Raw genomic sequence first — 15901 nt, 5'->3', positions numbered from 1 at the left:
CGATGGCTCCGTGAGGCCTACATAGGGAGCAATGACATTTCCTCTCTGAAGATCCATAAAAGGAACTAAAAACATATTTAAATCGGTTCATGTGAGTACAGTGGTTCAATATTAATATTATAAAGCGACGAGAATATTTTTGGAGGGCTAAAAAAAAAAAAAAAAATAACGACTTATTTAGTGATGGCCGATTTCAAAACACTGCTTCAGGAAGCATCGGAGCATAAATGAATCAGTGTGTCGAATCATGATTCAGATCGCGTGTCAAACTGCCAACGGCTGAAATCACGTGACTTTGGCGCTCCGAACAGCAGATTCGACACTGATTCATTTATGCTCCGATGCTCCCTGAAGCAGTGTTTTGAAATCGGCCATCACTAAATAAGTCGGGGTTTTTTTGTTGTTGTTTTTTGGCGCTCCAAATATATTCCCGTCGCTTTATAATATTAATATTGAACCACTGTACTCACATGAACCGATTGTGTGGAACGTAATGAGGGTAAGTAATAAATGATAGAATTTTCATGTTTGGGTGAACTAACCCTTTAAAACTATAACGGCAGTTGGAAAATTATGTTAACATTAAATAGCTTCATTAAGCAGTCTACACATTTACATAAATGAAAACAGAGCACAGGAAAATATTCATGCTTCAGAGATATGACAAGCAGTCAGCTGGGATGTCAAGGTCATTATGACTTGATGGAAAAGAGACAACAAAACAAAATATATAGGTAGTGTGGGAATAGTTGTCACGAGGGGTGTATCTCAATAACTAAAAGACAGAGTTTGTTTTCATTTTTTTTATTATTATTTACAAAATATAATAACAGGGACAATAAATCAACAGGAGGAGTAATACATGAATTGCTTACAAAAAAAAGTAAAATAAGTCAAGGTGGTGTTTGTCTCCCTTTCGTATGTTCTGAACCTTGTGTAAACTATAGCCAAAACTTAAAGCCAATTCTAAAAACATTTTTGAATCTGAATGTATAAAGGGAAGTGAATGATGGTACATGATGCTTTTAAATTCTAAATAACAGAAGTCCAGTCACAATTGAGGTACTAAACTAGATTCGACAATGCCGGTTTCTCTGGATAGCGAAGGATTCTGGGTAGTATGGAGGGCTGACAGGTTGTGGCTTCACGCAAAGACAACTGGCTGCAAAACCTGAGAAACTTAATAGAGTGAATCCGTCACTTACATCAGGATTTGTTGGCGAAGCATGGAGCGTATATTCATAAACCATTCAAAAAACCCTCTTCAACACTTAGTACTGAAGTACCGACGGACCAGACCGAGAGGGAAACGATCGAAGCCCCTGAGGAACTTGTGTTTTTTATTGCACAAAGAAGAACCTACAACGGGAAAGCCAGAATCTCATAAAGGGTATCGCAACAAATGAAAGGAAGAAACAACTGCATTAGTAGTTCATTCTTGATGATATCTTTTTTACAAGTAAAACATTTTATGCTTTAACAAAAAGAAATAAGCCATTTAAAAATTTAAGTTTTGAGAGCTTATAAGAACTACATGCAATGAAGGGCTTACCAAAGTTCTATAAAATGAGACCATCAAACTTTTCTTACAATTAGGAAGCTTACAATTAGGTAGTTAAAAACACTGTCATTGCATATAGTAGTCTGACAGAGACAACCAGCTCCCTAAAACACCTGGTTACTAGTTTAGTAGAAGATGCATGGTTTAAACGAGGAATTCTTGAACACATTCCTTAAAGGGATCGTTCAGGCAAAAATAAAAATTCGGTCATTTATTCACCCTCATGTCCTTCCAAACCTGTATGACTTACTTTCTTCAGCAGAACACAGTAAAAGTAAGTCAATGTGGAATATTTTGGGGTAAAAGTAGGAGAAAAGGGAAAGAAGCTTCTGAAAATAAAATAAAAGTAGTGTATTTTTGGATTACTTTTATGCTACCTTGATGTATTTTTTGGAGATTGTAAGTTTTGGACCCAATTTACTTTCACTGTATGGACAAAAACCTTTTTTTTTTAAATTATTTAAACAGGTTTGGAATGACATGAGGGTGAGTAACGGTGACATAATTTTCATTTTTGCTTGAATTATCCCTTTATTTCAGGCTTTTCTGGAGTAGCCTGAAGACAACTCCAAACTCCAGGTGAATGACAGTCGTCATATTTGCTTAGATCTGGAATGTTTCTCTTAGCGGAACAGGTGAGTTGCCGTGTTGGATGGGTGTGGAGCAGATGGAGGAAGGTGGACACAAGAGGCTACTGAGTACCCCAAAATCTGGGACGGATGGGACAGGCGAGGAAGGCAAAGAAAAGTCAATTTGAAGCCTCCGTGAGGCAACATACTCTGAGCAGGCAGGTGCAGGATCTTCCGAGAAAGACCCCAGTTGTAGCTGGTTAAGACCTGCTCCCAGGAGCCCTGAGTCTGGCTGGGAAAAAGGGACGGAGTGGCTAAGAGGGAGCGAGGACAAGTAAAGCTGGGTGGACGAGGAGGCTAAGTCTGGCGTCTGGAGCGCTTGTGGGAGAGGCAAAAATTGTCTGAACAGCTGCTCCCCCTGTGGGCTAGAACAAGAACCTGCACATAGTTCCAGCTCCCCAATGTTTTGCTCAGAACCTGAAAGAACAAGAAACAGGCATATCAAGAAAAAGCAGTTGAGCGTTTGGGGGAAAACAGAAAAGGGGGTGGAGGGGGAAGAGTAGATGTATGAGGAGTTTCTGTTTTACAATTTAAAACACATGCACAAAGAAAACTTTTCCACAGACTTTTCCACTCCGTTTATTCTTGTAGTGTTTGGGTCATTCCTGTTATGCAGTACCAGATTTAACAAAGATGCTTTGGTCATGTTCAGACATTTAAACTTTATTAATTATAGCTTTGTTATTTTTTAACAATGGTATGTAAATATAAAAATTAACAGGATGGAACTGAATAGGATGTAAGCAAAAAACTAAGGTTAGATACTTAGTTTATAACAATCTTTTGAAATTTTGATATTATACAAGTGTTGTTTTTATAAACTAAAACTATTAAAAATAAATTTCGTTAATCGAATAAAGCTGAAATAAAATAATTTATAAATATTAGATTAATATTAGAATGCTAACTAACTGAAATAAGTTTGAAGTACTAAAATTACTAAAACTGAAATAAAAATAAATTGATAAACAGGAATATAAAAAAATGAATAAAAATGACAAAACATAAAATCACTAAAACAAACTAAAATTAAAAAAAATGCTAGATCAAAATATTAATAAATATTAGAATATCGAAACACTGATGTAAACAGATAAAGTTTCATGCAGATATCTGTAATTTTATCTAACAGTGAGGAACAGGATGGAAAGTAATATTGAATACACACAAAAAATTGAAAACTAAAAGTATACCCCCATTTTTGATTAGATACAAGAAAAATATTTATATATAATATTTTTTTTTTCAGGAATATTCATATATATATTTATGTTTTTATGTTAGTACAGCAGTCGAGAACATAGCAAAAATAAGTAATTTGATTTCCATTTATAAAAATTGAGTCTAATATTTTTTATATAATTAAAAAGTGAGTTTAATATTTTATTCACTATATGAAGATATAATATGAGCATGAAAAAGTACTACATAACAGGAATGATCCATTTCCTGGGACATCTATACTTCTGTTTTTACCTGTGTCTGTCAGTTTTAGGTTGTCTGTGAGCAGCAAGCTCAGGGCTTTAATAGGAAGCGCGGTGTGCGTTTCCGTCGTGGACGACCCTGAAACTGAGCTGCACAATTCAGGCTCTCCTCTGGATTGTACGACCAAATGAAAGGTGATGAAACATAAAAGAACACAAACACAATAGGAAAAATGCTGGCAGATGGAAAACATGAAACAAATCATAACTCATTGACCATCCAGACCAAAACCAAGAAAATATGCATTTATGCTGGACATAAACAAATGAATATAAATGAAGAAGCTTGTCAAAAATTAAGAAAATGGCCACAATGGAAGGTTCCATGAACTCATATGGATGTGGAAAAGTAAGTATAATATCCAAGAACTAATAAAGCATACCTTGTTTATTCAGCTCCATGACAGCAGGTGGCGATGGAGGCTGGAGTTGAATGGAAGACCTACTTGGCAAACCTTGATTGGCACCTTCCACATCGCCAGTATCCCCATCCGGCTCAGCATCCTCTCTAAGAGACACATAAATCATTTAAATATCATCAGATCATTATTAAAAACGTGAAAACTTTTACTGTATTTTGCCTTCAGTGTGAAAAAAATTCCTGTTTTGTTTCATTTTTCTTAACAAAAAATATAAGCCTCCACTTTTTATATAATCAATTCAGCTTAAATTGCTTTTAATCAGGCAACGAAATAAAATTATTCAAATAACCTGTTCATTTACACCAGGGGTGGGGAAAGTTGATCCTGGAGGGCCATTGTTCTATAGAGCTTCGCTCCAACCCTAATTAAACACACTTGAAGCTATTCAAGGTCTTCAGGATTACTAAAGTTACAGGCAGGTGAGTGTTTTTTTCAGGGTTGGAGCTAAACTCTGCAGGACAATGGCCCTCCAGGATCGTTCCCCACCCCTGATTTAAACCCTTCTGCACCACTTCATTATTACTTTTTCAATTTCTACATTTACATTTATGTATCTAGCAGATGCTTTTAGTTTCTTGTGTGAGAGTCCTTACTCAGAAAGAAACAAGCAAACAAACAAAATACACACACACACTCACGTGTTCCCAGATGGTAGATTGCACTTTTTCCGACCCAGCTTGGTGGCCTGCTGTGTGAAATACTCATGCCGCTCTGATTTCTTCCACATGTAGTAGTACTCTACACACTCACCCACCGAGCGCGTGCGGACCTGGGTGATGGCAAATAAGAGAGACTGACACATTAAGGCACTCTCATTTCTCTAAAATAGCATCAGCAGCAATCCCTACTGGGAAACAATATATGTTATGAGACAAATTTGGTGCTCACCTTGTTGCCCTGTATTAGGTGGAAGTTCTTCCCATAGGCACGGTAACCATGCTCAAAGTTACGACACTCCTCCTCACTCCAGGCACAAAGCTCTTCTGGAACATTTTTCAAATTGAGATTAACCAGCTATACATATCAGGATGCATTTAATTATAGAAAGAAAGGAATATAAAAAGAGACAAGGAAGGAAAAGTACAGAGGTCTTACCATTGAAAACCTTGACATTAAAGCGATATCTTCTTAGTGCCTCTTCTGCATTAAAGTTACATTTTACTAGTTCATAAAGAGCCTACAAAAGAGATGGAATGAAAGAATAAGTGCAACCACTGAAAGATCAAAACAACACCCACCCACCATACAATAAAAACGTACAATGAGATACAAAAGAATCAGACCACTAGTGAAAATGCATCTGTGTAATTTCAGGATCTCTTAGTATTTGGCAAGTTGCCACTTTGCTTTAATGACAGCAGCACAAGAGTTGCATGGACTCCACAAAACCTGATGATCATGTTTTCCAACATGGTTTGGAGTAAAATCGTAAAAAAGAAAAAGAAAAAAAAGTGACCCAGAAATAATCCAGAATCTGAAATACTATGTTTCTTATTTATTTATTTTGAATGTCACTACATACATTTGCAAGAAAATCTTTAAGAAAGTACCAGGTAAGAAAACTTGATTCATTTTGCACAGAGTGGTCTACTGATACTGATACTTTTAACTATGGGGTCCCACTGGGCTCTATTCTTGGACCATTATAATTTCATATTTATATATTCTATATAATTTTATATACACTATATCCAATCACTTCCATAACCACAGGTGTATAAAATCAAGCACCTAGTCATGCAGACTGCTTCTACAAACATTTGTGAAAGAATGGGTCGCTGTCAGGAGCTCAGCGAATTCAAGCGTGGTACCGTGATAACTTGCCAGCTGTGCAATAAGTCCATTCATGAAATTTCCTCACTACTAAATATTCCACAGTCAACTGTTAGTGGTATCATAAAGTGGAAGCAATTGGGAACAACAGCAACTCAGCCACGAAGTGGTAGGCCACGTGAAATCGCAGAGCGGGGTCAGTGCATGCCAAGGCACACAGTGTGCAGAAGTCTACAACTTTCTGCAGAGTCAATAGCTACAGACCTCCAAACTTCCTGTGGCCTTCAGATTAGCTCAAGAACAGTGCTTAGAGAGCTTCATGGAATATGTCTCCATGGCCAAGCAGCTGCATCCAAGCCTTACATCACCAAGTGCAATGCAAAGCATCGGATGCAGTGGTGTAAAGCACGCCGCCACAGGACTCTAGAGCAGTGGAGACGTGTTCTCTCGAGTGATGAATCATGCTTCTCTGTCTGGCAATCTTATGGACGATTCTGGGTTTGGCGGTTTCCAGGAGGACAGTACTTGCCTGCATTGTGCCAAGTGTAAAGTTCGGTGGAGGGGGATTATGGTGTGGGATTGTCTTTCAGGGGTTGGGCTTGGCCCCTTAGTTCCAGTGAAAGTAACTCTTAATGCTTCAGCATACCAAGACATTTTGGACAATTTCATGCTCCCAACTATGTGGGAACAGTTTGGTGATGGCCCCTTCCTGTTCCAACATGACTGTGCTCCAGTGCACAAAGCAAGGTCCATAAAGACATGGATGAGCGAGTTTGGTGTGGAGGAACTTGACTGGCCTGCTCAGAGTCGTGACCTCAACCTGATAAAAAACCTTTGAGCATTACTGCAAGCCAGGTCTTCTCGCCAACATCAGTGCCTGACCTCACAAATGAGCTTTTAGAAGAATGGTCAAAAATTCTGATAAACACCCCTAAACCTTGTGGAAAGCCTTCCTAGAAGAGTTGAAGATGTCATAGCTGCAAAAGGGGCCAACTCCATATTAAACCCTACGGATTAAGAATGGGATGTCATTAAAGTTCATTCACATTGGCCAAGTACAGCATGTGATGCTGGTGGAAGAAAACGTTTCCTGACTAGCTCCTCCAAAATACCCCAAAGTGGATAAATAATATTCAGATCGGTTGACTGTACAGGCCATGGGAGATGTTCAACTTCACTTTCATGTACATCAAACCATTTTGTCACAAGTCTTGCTGTGGGTATTGGTGCATTACCATGCTGATACACGGCACCCCCTTCAAAGTACAATGTTTGAACCTTTGGATGCACGTTCCTCCAGAATGGCTTGGTAGTCCTTGGCAGTGACATGCCCACTAAGCACAGTAGGAAATGCCATGATTTTGCAGCCCAAACCATCACTGATCCACCCCTGTTCTTCCCCCGTGTGGGAAAGACAGTGAAGGTCAACTCAGACAACAATACATGTTTCACATTGTCCACAGCCCAGGATTTGCACTCTTGGAACTGACATTTGGCATTGGCATGAGTGAACAAAGGTTTGGCTATAGTAGCCCAACTATGAATATTGACTCTGTGGAGCTGTGAGTTAGGCAGCTATAGTTTTATGTTTTTTGGATACATTCTGGGTTAGTACCCAGACATCCCTTTCAGACAGCTCCTCTTGCGTCAACAGTTACTCCTGTTGGATGTGGTTCACCTTACGTGGTGGTATTCTGACATTACCCTGGATACCAGAGCTCTTAATACACCACAAGGACTCGCTGTCCAGGTCACAGATGAGCCAGCGAGACGAGCACCAACAATTGGTCTTCTTTTGAACTTTGATATGTCTCCCATTATGGTGTGTGGATTGCAATATTTTATGTACAGCTGTGTTATTGCTCTGCTAATTCAACACACTCTGCTCTTACAGATGGAATGTAAAATCAGTGAAGATTGGCCACCGGGCGGCGCATATATAGGTGTGAATCCTCCAACTCTATATTGGCCATTTAGACATACACTCGCAAACTTCCCTAAGCACTTACCCTCAGGGGAATTCCCACAGCCATTTTGAAGAGCGTTCAACTTCGTCAAGTGGATAAGGTAAGTTTAATTGGACAGACCCTCAACCCCTCAATTTTGACGGAGGGAATGAGTCTACTCGATATGAACATTTTAGGCAGATCTATAGACCACAATGCAACATGAGTGTGATGTCACAGCAGGCCGCGCCTAATTTACCCCCATCCCACACAACTCTAGTGTATGAGAGTTATTTTGACATTTAACTAAATTAAATACATGTAGCTATCCTTAGGCTGACTGTTTTTTAACAGTTATAGTTTATTGTATTGTTATTTTCATTTGTATATTTTTAATATTTTATATTTAATATAAATATATGAATATATTAATATTTAATGTTTATATTTAATTTTTTTAACCACCCAAGCATACATAGAGGCCTATAGAATGATACATAAAAAATTAAAGAAAAAAAAGAAAAAAAAAAAGACTCAATAAGCTCCTTATCGGATTCCAAGTGATCAAGGGTGTTCTATTTAAACATGTTGCAATGGCTGCACCAGTAGTGGAAACTCGTGCAATGTAAGAAATGACATGCATCTGAGTGAACAAGAAGGAGGGAAGTTAGTAAGGGAAGGGCATAAAAATTGTCAAACACATCATACACTATGATTTGTAATAACAATTAATTAAACTAAATTCAATAAATTAGTCTAGTAATCAGTGTTGTTATTGTTAACTAAAGCTTAAAATATTAAAAAGAATTTTGTAATTGAAATAAAGCTGAAATAAAACAAACTAGATTTTTTAAATTAAATAAAAATCAGAAATGTTGCCATGGCAAATAACTGAAATATGTGTTGTACTACCATTACTAAATCTGAAATTACTAACATTACTGAAACATATTAATAAATACTGTAAAAATATCAAAAATCAAAATAATAATAAATGCTATAATAGTACATAAATAAAACTCAAATAAAACTGTTAGCATGCTCCACCCCCCAATTCAGACACTTCCCAATTGCATGGAAAAAAATGTTGAGTGATTCAACCCAACCTGCTCATTGTCTTTGACTATATCTCCTGTGTTCCGAGTGTTTGTAGGTCCATTGTCACTCCCTTTTCTCTGGACTTCAAGCAAAAACTTCTCTACTGCCAGACTGGACAACACATCTGGAGTCCACAACAACTGGTCCTCATTTTCATAGGCTGGGGATAACAGTAACAAAACAGGTGTGGGTCCCAGTGGACTCTGCAGGTCGGTTATGCAAAATAGACCACTGAAACCACAATCCTGGAGCCAGTGTAAAGGACACTGGCCAGGAGAAGACACTCACCTCTTTCATAAAAAGTGTGTGTACAGAGAGCAGGAATTATAGCCTGATACTGGGGGCCCACCATGATGTCCTGATAACCAAAATAAGGCACAAAAGCATTACTACATTTTTTTTTAACCCCCATTAAGATTAAGACATTTTTAAATAGTTATAAAATATTATTAATTCTATTTTATGGATACAACTGTTCAAACATTTATTCTCACCATTAGTGCATTTAATTGATCACAAATACAATAAAACAGTAATATTGTGATATAATAATACAAAATTAAATAATTATTACAAAATAACTGTTTTCTATTTGAATATATTTTAAAATTTAATTTATTCCTGTGATGGCAACCCTGACATAATCCTTCAGAGGTTTGCTACTTTGCAAAAGTAATTCACTTTGACAAAATGAATGAGTATTAATTTCTTTTAATAACCCCTAATGGTTATGTTTTCTAACATGAAATTTGTAAGTACTGTGTCAGAAAGCTTGACATTTCTATTCATTTTGAACATAATGGCTTACTGCTACTTTTAACTATGGTGTCCCACTGGGCTCTATTCTTGGACCATTAAAATGTCATTATGTATAATTGTTAACCAAGGCTAAAACTTCTAGAATCATTTTTGTTCACTGAAATAAAGCTGAAATAACTTAAAATATAAAAACAGTAAACTATACCATGAATCATTTTTTTACCTTTCGGCCATCACTGGAGGGGATAGAGGTGCTTTCTGAGTCGTCTTCAGAGCAGCTGACTGAAATGTCTTTGTCATCACCTAACAAGATTAAGGGTTAGTTCATCCAAAAATAAAATTTCTGTCATTAATTACTCACCCTCATGTCTTTTCACACCCGTAAGATCTTTGTTCATCTTCGTAACACAAATTTTTGATGAAATACAAGGGTTTCTGAACCACACTTAGGCAGCAACGTCATTGTACCTTTTGAGGTCCAGAAAGGTAGTAAAGACGTAGTTAAAATAGTCCACGTGACTGCAGAGGTTCAACCTTAATGTTATGAGGTGATGAGAATACTTTTTGTGCGTAAAAAACAAAACGTAAATAATGACAACAATTTTTTCTCTTCCCTGTCAGTTTTGCACATGCGTCGTGCTGCTCTCGTGAACAGCGCAGGACAATACTGAGTAGGCGTTTGGACGTAAACACGGAAGCGCTGCACTGCGTTCACTACGTCAACAACGTAAGAAACTGACAGGGAACAGAAAAAATCATTGATTAAAGTCATTATTTAGGTTTTGTTTTTGTGCAAAAGTATTCTCGACACTTAGTAACATTAAAGATGCCCTAGAATTTCCCTCGGCATAGTTAAATAACAAGAGTTGAGTACATGGAAATGACATACAGTGAGCCTCAAACTCCATTGTTTCCTCCTTCTTATATAAATCTCATTTGTTTAAAAGACCTCCGAAGAACAGGCGAATCTCAACATAACACCGACTATTACGTAACAGTCAGGGTGTACGCCTCAATATTTGCATATGCCAGCTCATGTTCAAAGCATTAGACAAGGGCAGCCAGTATTAACGTCTGGATGTGCACAGCTGTATCATCAGACTAGGTAAGCAAGCAAGAATAACTGACATGATTCAAGATATCATGATATTTTTAGTGATATTTGTAAACTCTCTTTCTAAATGTTTCGTTAGCATGTTGCTAATGTACTGTTAAATGTGGTTAAAGTTACCATTGTTTCTTACTGTATTCAAGGAGACAAGAGCCGTCGTTATTTTCATTATTTATAACTTGCAGTCTGTATAATTCATAAACACAACTTCATTCTTTATAAATCTCTCCAACAGTGTAGCATTAGCCGTTAGCCACAGAGCATAGCCTCAAACTCATTCAGAATCAAATGTAAACATCCAAATAAATACAATACTCACATAATCTGATGCATGCATGCAGCATGCATGATGAACACTTTGTAAAGATCCATTTTGAGGATTATATTAGCTGTGTGAACTTTGTTTATGCAATGATAGAGTCGAGAGCTCGGGAGGGGGCGGAGAGCACGAGCAATTAAAGGGGCCGCAGCCTGAATCGGCGCATTTCTAATTATGCCCCAAAATAGGCAGTTAAAAAAAATAATTTTGAGCTGAAACTTCACAGACACATTCAGGGGACACCTTAGACTTATATTACATCTTGTAAAAAAATGTTCAATGGCACCTTTAAGGTTGAGCCGATGTAGTCATGTTGACTATTTTAACAATGTCTTTACTTTTTTCTGGACCTTGAATGTGGTAATTACGATGTTTTCTATGGGGGATAAAAAAACCTCATATTTCATGAAAAATATCTTAATTTGTGTTCCGAAGATGGGTTTGAGACGATATGAGGGTGAGTACTTAGTGACAGAAATTTCATTTTTGGGTGAACTGTCCCTTTAAGAACAGGTTCGGAACAAGCCCAAACATTTTTAACAAAAGAAAATACATTTTTCTTAGAAAATTACCACACACTAAATGTCTTATTCTGATGTCACCAAGATTTATCAGAGAAAAACATGATTCAGTTCCAAATGTATGTGCAGTGTGGACAAATTTAACAGAATATAAAAGAAAGAAAAATAAGGCAACTACCACTGACATTAAGAATATTCACTTAGGAGTTGAACAGTAAAACAAGAAGCATTGTAATGTGATGTGCTACCTCTCAGGTGGCATTGTAAGAGGTCAGATGCATGGGACGTGATGGAGAGTGTGAGGTCATCAACAGAGGAATGGTTGTCCACATCCTCCCCTCCTGAGAGCAGATCTTTACCTATCTGAACCTACAAAATGAATGACTTAATTTGCAATCATAAGCCATAATTTGTTACTTTCCAATTTTCCTAATGAAGCTCGAAGCATTTCAAGAATCTACTGATGAGGACAAGCACAAAATAAGAACATTTTCCATAGATAAGGTGCAGAAAGGGAATTCTTGGTTTGAGCATGGGGGGGGCGGGAATTCTTTTTAAAATAATTTTGTGGCTTACTTATAACCCCCACAAAGTTGATCTCCGCAACTAATATAATTCATTGTTTGCATAGGATACACAGGTATGAAGCACTTTATATCATTTAAGCACTGGAACCTTTTCAGTTTGACAGAATTTTCTACTTTAAAATGCTAATTCATTAGAACAAAACACATTTTACATGTAGAGAAAACTAGTGATAGTGACCTTGTCCAGTGTCATTTCAGGCAGACTAGCTGCCAGCTCATTTGGCTCCTGTTGTTGTTCCAGGACCGGATCAGGCATGTTGTACCCATAAAGTGCCAGAAGTTGCTCGAGGGGCATCTCACCACCCTGTGGAAAGGTAAACGAAACAATCCTTTTATTAATAAGAAGCTAATCCAATCTATCAATGCAGACCAAGAAGTTGTTTCACTCACTGAATGGGTTTTGGTTGCCATCTTTACCGCCCGTCTCCGCAGGGCCACCAGGCTCCTGTCCTGCTCCTCTAGGAACGTAGATGCCCGGGGAAGGGCCTCCAGTGGCCCCGCATAGCCCTGGTGGAAAATGTCTACACGACTGTGCCGTTGGTCCTTGGAGCCCATTCGCACAGCTAAAGCACAACGAGAGCAGATAATTCTCAAAATATATAGGCCTTTTTAATGTCAATTTATTCAGTTATAGGTCAATTACATTGGTAAATGTTGGTTAAATTTAAAAGTAATTCTAAAAATGATTAACAAAAACGTTTTGAGAAAGGATTATTTGTAGGTGAATGCCACTTGATTGTATATTTTGATTCTCAAGCATTGACATTCAGGAATTTTTTAAAAGTTTTCATATACATATATATATATATATACCCGCACGTCAACCAACAACATCTCTTAAAAGATTATGATGGGCAAAATACCAAAATAACTTTCTTTTCAACATCTGAAATGGAGCACTTTTAGTAAAATTTATGACAGGTCACGCAACTCAAACAATATCCTTACAACATTTTACAACAAAGCCCATAATTTTTTTGTTTACCAAAATTACATTGTTTAAATGATTGTTATTTACTCGTCAAACACTTTTAGACTATTTCAAGAAATATTTTACATGGTGAACATAGTGAATTATGTTAAAAACTGTGTTATGAAGCAATTTTTCCAAGAGAAGATCTATAAGTTAGAATAGAATATTTCCCATACTAGTTGTACTAGGCCTTTTAAAATATATAAGCCCTTAAAACAATGTTCCTTAGTCAACATAGTTTACACCAAAATAGCAGTTATTGTTTCTACATTACAAATGTGATAAGAAATAAATCAAAATTGCAATATTAGCATCACTAAAAATAAAGGTTCCAAAAGGATTTTTTTTGACAGTGATGCTATAGAAGTTATTAGTGTGAAGAACATTTAAATGATCTAAAGAACCTTTTTCTACTATAAAGAACCTTTTGTGCAATGGAACTGTTCTGTGGATGTTAAAAGTTTTTCATGGAAGCATCAATGCCAATAAAGAGCCGTTTGTCTTTAAGAGACATGTTCTAGTAACACAAACACTCTCTTTCCCTCATATAACCTAACAAGTCTCCCTTAGTCTCCCAAAAATGACATTTTAACACAACATTGAACATAATTCTCTATGTTTACCTCATAGACACTTCTAGACTTAGTCTGAAACTCAAAGTAAATTGTTTTTAAGCAGCACAAACATGTTTAAAGTGTCTTTTCCTATTTTTATTTTTTTTTTCATAACCGTTAAACGCATCTGTATGTGACCTCTTTGAGCTTTACTGAAGTTTGCAGCGGTTAGTCACTCAGGCGCTTTCCTGTAAGTCAGTGCTGAACATTTGCACTGTGACTCCGAACCGGTGCGAAAAGGAAACAGTTTTAGGGAAGTCGAGGAGGCAGTGACAGTATCTGAAGTTTTGAAAGTTTAGACCTGCCATCCGTCCTGCTCCGAGCGCACCTGGGACACACTTCAGCACCAGCGCTCGCGCAGCTCTCCAGTTGTTTCGTACGGCGCTCGATCTGGCGAATTAAACGCTCGTGAACGCGTACAGACAGAGAGATAGATAGAGTGGCGAAACGCTGAGGAGTGCTCCCATTTTAACTTCTTCCTTATTATTGACCGTCTATCTTTGCCGTTTTCTGAGTCGGTCGATCAGACGGCCGGGATCTTAAGCTGTCTGTTAATGCGCGACTGGCGGTTAAATTGTATCGGAGCGGTTGAAACATTTAATCCTTGTGTTGTTCTTCCCCCAAGCCCCGCAGCTCACTTACCTCCGCCATTCCGATTCTGCGCAAGCGGTGGAATGCCCGGATGTTGTGTAGAACTCCTATTGAACTCAACATACACTGATGATAGTCACCAAACTCTGTCATATTAATCATACGGTTCTCATATGCAGTGCATATATTTTGGGTTAAATGGAAATGAATCCCACCGGTTACATAAGTGAGCAAAATATACTTCAGAGTCTGAAGGGTCTAAAATAGGCTAAGTTATCAACTATGAATGAAATTGCAAAGGTCTTTGACTCAATGTGAGACTTTTTACATAGCTAGTGTAGTCACATAACCATATGTTTAATTTTAGTTTGTGCCTCTGAAAGATGATGATCAGAGATCCATAAAAAAGGTTACAAAACTACAACTACAATATTTGGTGCATCTGATATTAAAAGTGTTTATTAGGCTATTAATACATTTCCAACTGTTTATTAATCATGATCACAATACGTGTAAACATACTGTAGTTTATCAAATATTTATTTATCAAAATACAGTAAATAGGCCTACAGTAATATTGTGAACTTTGCATTATAATTTAAAATAACTGTTTCTGTTCAGCATCATTACTCCAGTCTTCAGTGTCACATGATCCTCCAGAAATCATTCTAATATGCTGATTTGGTGCTATCGAGATATTTCTTATTATCAGTGTTGAAACAGTAGGGCTGCTTAATATTTTTGTTGAAACCATGCTACATTTGTCTTAGTATTCACATTGTAAAAAACATTTCCCGATAGATTTCAAAATATTTTTATTAAATATATTAATATTAATTGATGTTACTTTGTTTGTTTGTAACTTCCCATCCTCCCAATAGTTTTCCACAGGCTACAAATCTGACCAAGAATAAAACACATTCGTTAACTAATGTTTTGGGTTTATTTATTTACTTTGTTTCAAGGAGTAAAATACATATTCTCACTTAGAATTTGAAAAAAAAAAAATTGAGATTAAATTAGATGCATATAATTTGGGTAGGTTTTCATTTGTTTTTATTAATTTACTTTCTATACACTTGTCTATATAGCCTAAATAAAATGTTTTATACTAAATTATCTATAATGCACAAGGATGAAATAACTCAAAATTCAAGATTACAGGGGGACCAAATGTAAAATCTAAGAAAAATGCATTGAAAAACCCACCATCTCAATGTCTATGGTGGTTACAGCCTTGCCAATGCATGTGGTAAAGAGTCCATATGATATTTAAGTAGGCTAAAGTTACAAATTGAACTATTAAATCCTAATGCATGCAGTTTGGGATGACATGGATTTATTTAATCCAAAGACTTTATATACAAACCCCAAATCCTTTGGAAAAACCACTTGAAATGTTAGTCTATTGTAAAGATCTTTTTTCTATGGGTTTATGGGTTGCCCTGTACGCTTAATAAAAAACTCCAGCTTGTCCAAAACGCAGCAGCTAGAGTTCTTACTAAAACTAGGA

General features: G+C 36.9%; 1 protein-coding gene across 3 annotated transcripts; it reads right to left on the bottom strand.

Moving 5' to 3' along the window:
* Positions 1-2470: 2470 nt before the first annotated feature.
* On the bottom strand, positions 2471-14479 carry mier2 (mesoderm induction early response 1, family member 2). Of its 3 annotated transcripts, none has more exons than XM_067396193.1 (13): positions 14440-14479; positions 12601-12773; positions 12389-12514; positions 11872-11992; positions 9896-9975; positions 9202-9271; positions 8922-9073; positions 5192-5273; positions 4985-5079; positions 4735-4865; positions 4058-4182; positions 3667-3785; positions 2471-2607 (listed from the first exon to the last, which is right to left on the bottom strand). In XM_067396193.1, the coding sequence occupies exons 2-12, from the start codon at positions 12763-12765 to the stop codon at positions 3706-3708; spliced, it is 1227 nt and encodes a 408-aa protein (XP_067252294.1). In that variant the 5' UTR covers positions 12766-12773; positions 14440-14479; the 3' UTR covers positions 2471-2607; positions 3667-3705. The 3 variants fall into 3 exon arrangements, with proteins under 3 accessions (XP_067252294.1, XP_067252295.1, XP_067252296.1); XM_067396194.1 differs by having other exon boundaries at positions 4985-5076; XM_067396195.1 differs by having other exon boundaries at positions 11872-11986.
* Positions 14480-15901: the final 1422 nt, after the last annotated feature.

The sequence above is a fragment of the Chanodichthys erythropterus genome, chromosome 10 (genome assembly GCF_024489055.1).
Source record: "Chanodichthys erythropterus isolate Z2021 chromosome 10, ASM2448905v1, whole genome shotgun sequence".
NCBI lineage: Eukaryota > Metazoa > Chordata > Actinopteri > Cypriniformes > Xenocyprididae > Chanodichthys > Chanodichthys erythropterus.
Note: the sequence above shows the minus strand (reverse complement) of the source record. Positions and strands in the feature narration are given on the sequence as shown.

What these genes read in the sequence shown, in the direction of transcription:
- mier2 (XM_067396193.1), bottom strand. Translation starts at nt 12,765, where the DNA reads ATGGGCTCCAAGGACCAACGGCACAGTCGTGTAGACATTTTCCACCAG. An exon ending in CTTACAATGCCACCTGAGAG is followed by an intron (nt 9,976 to 11,871) that starts GTAGCACATCAC and finishes TAATCTTGTTAG; the next exon opens with GTGATGACAAAGACATTTCA. An exon ending in TAGTCAAAGACAATGAGCAG is followed by an intron (nt 5,274 to 8,921) that starts GTTGGGTTGAAT and finishes TCTCTTTTGTAG; the next exon opens with GCTCTTTATGAACTAGTAAA.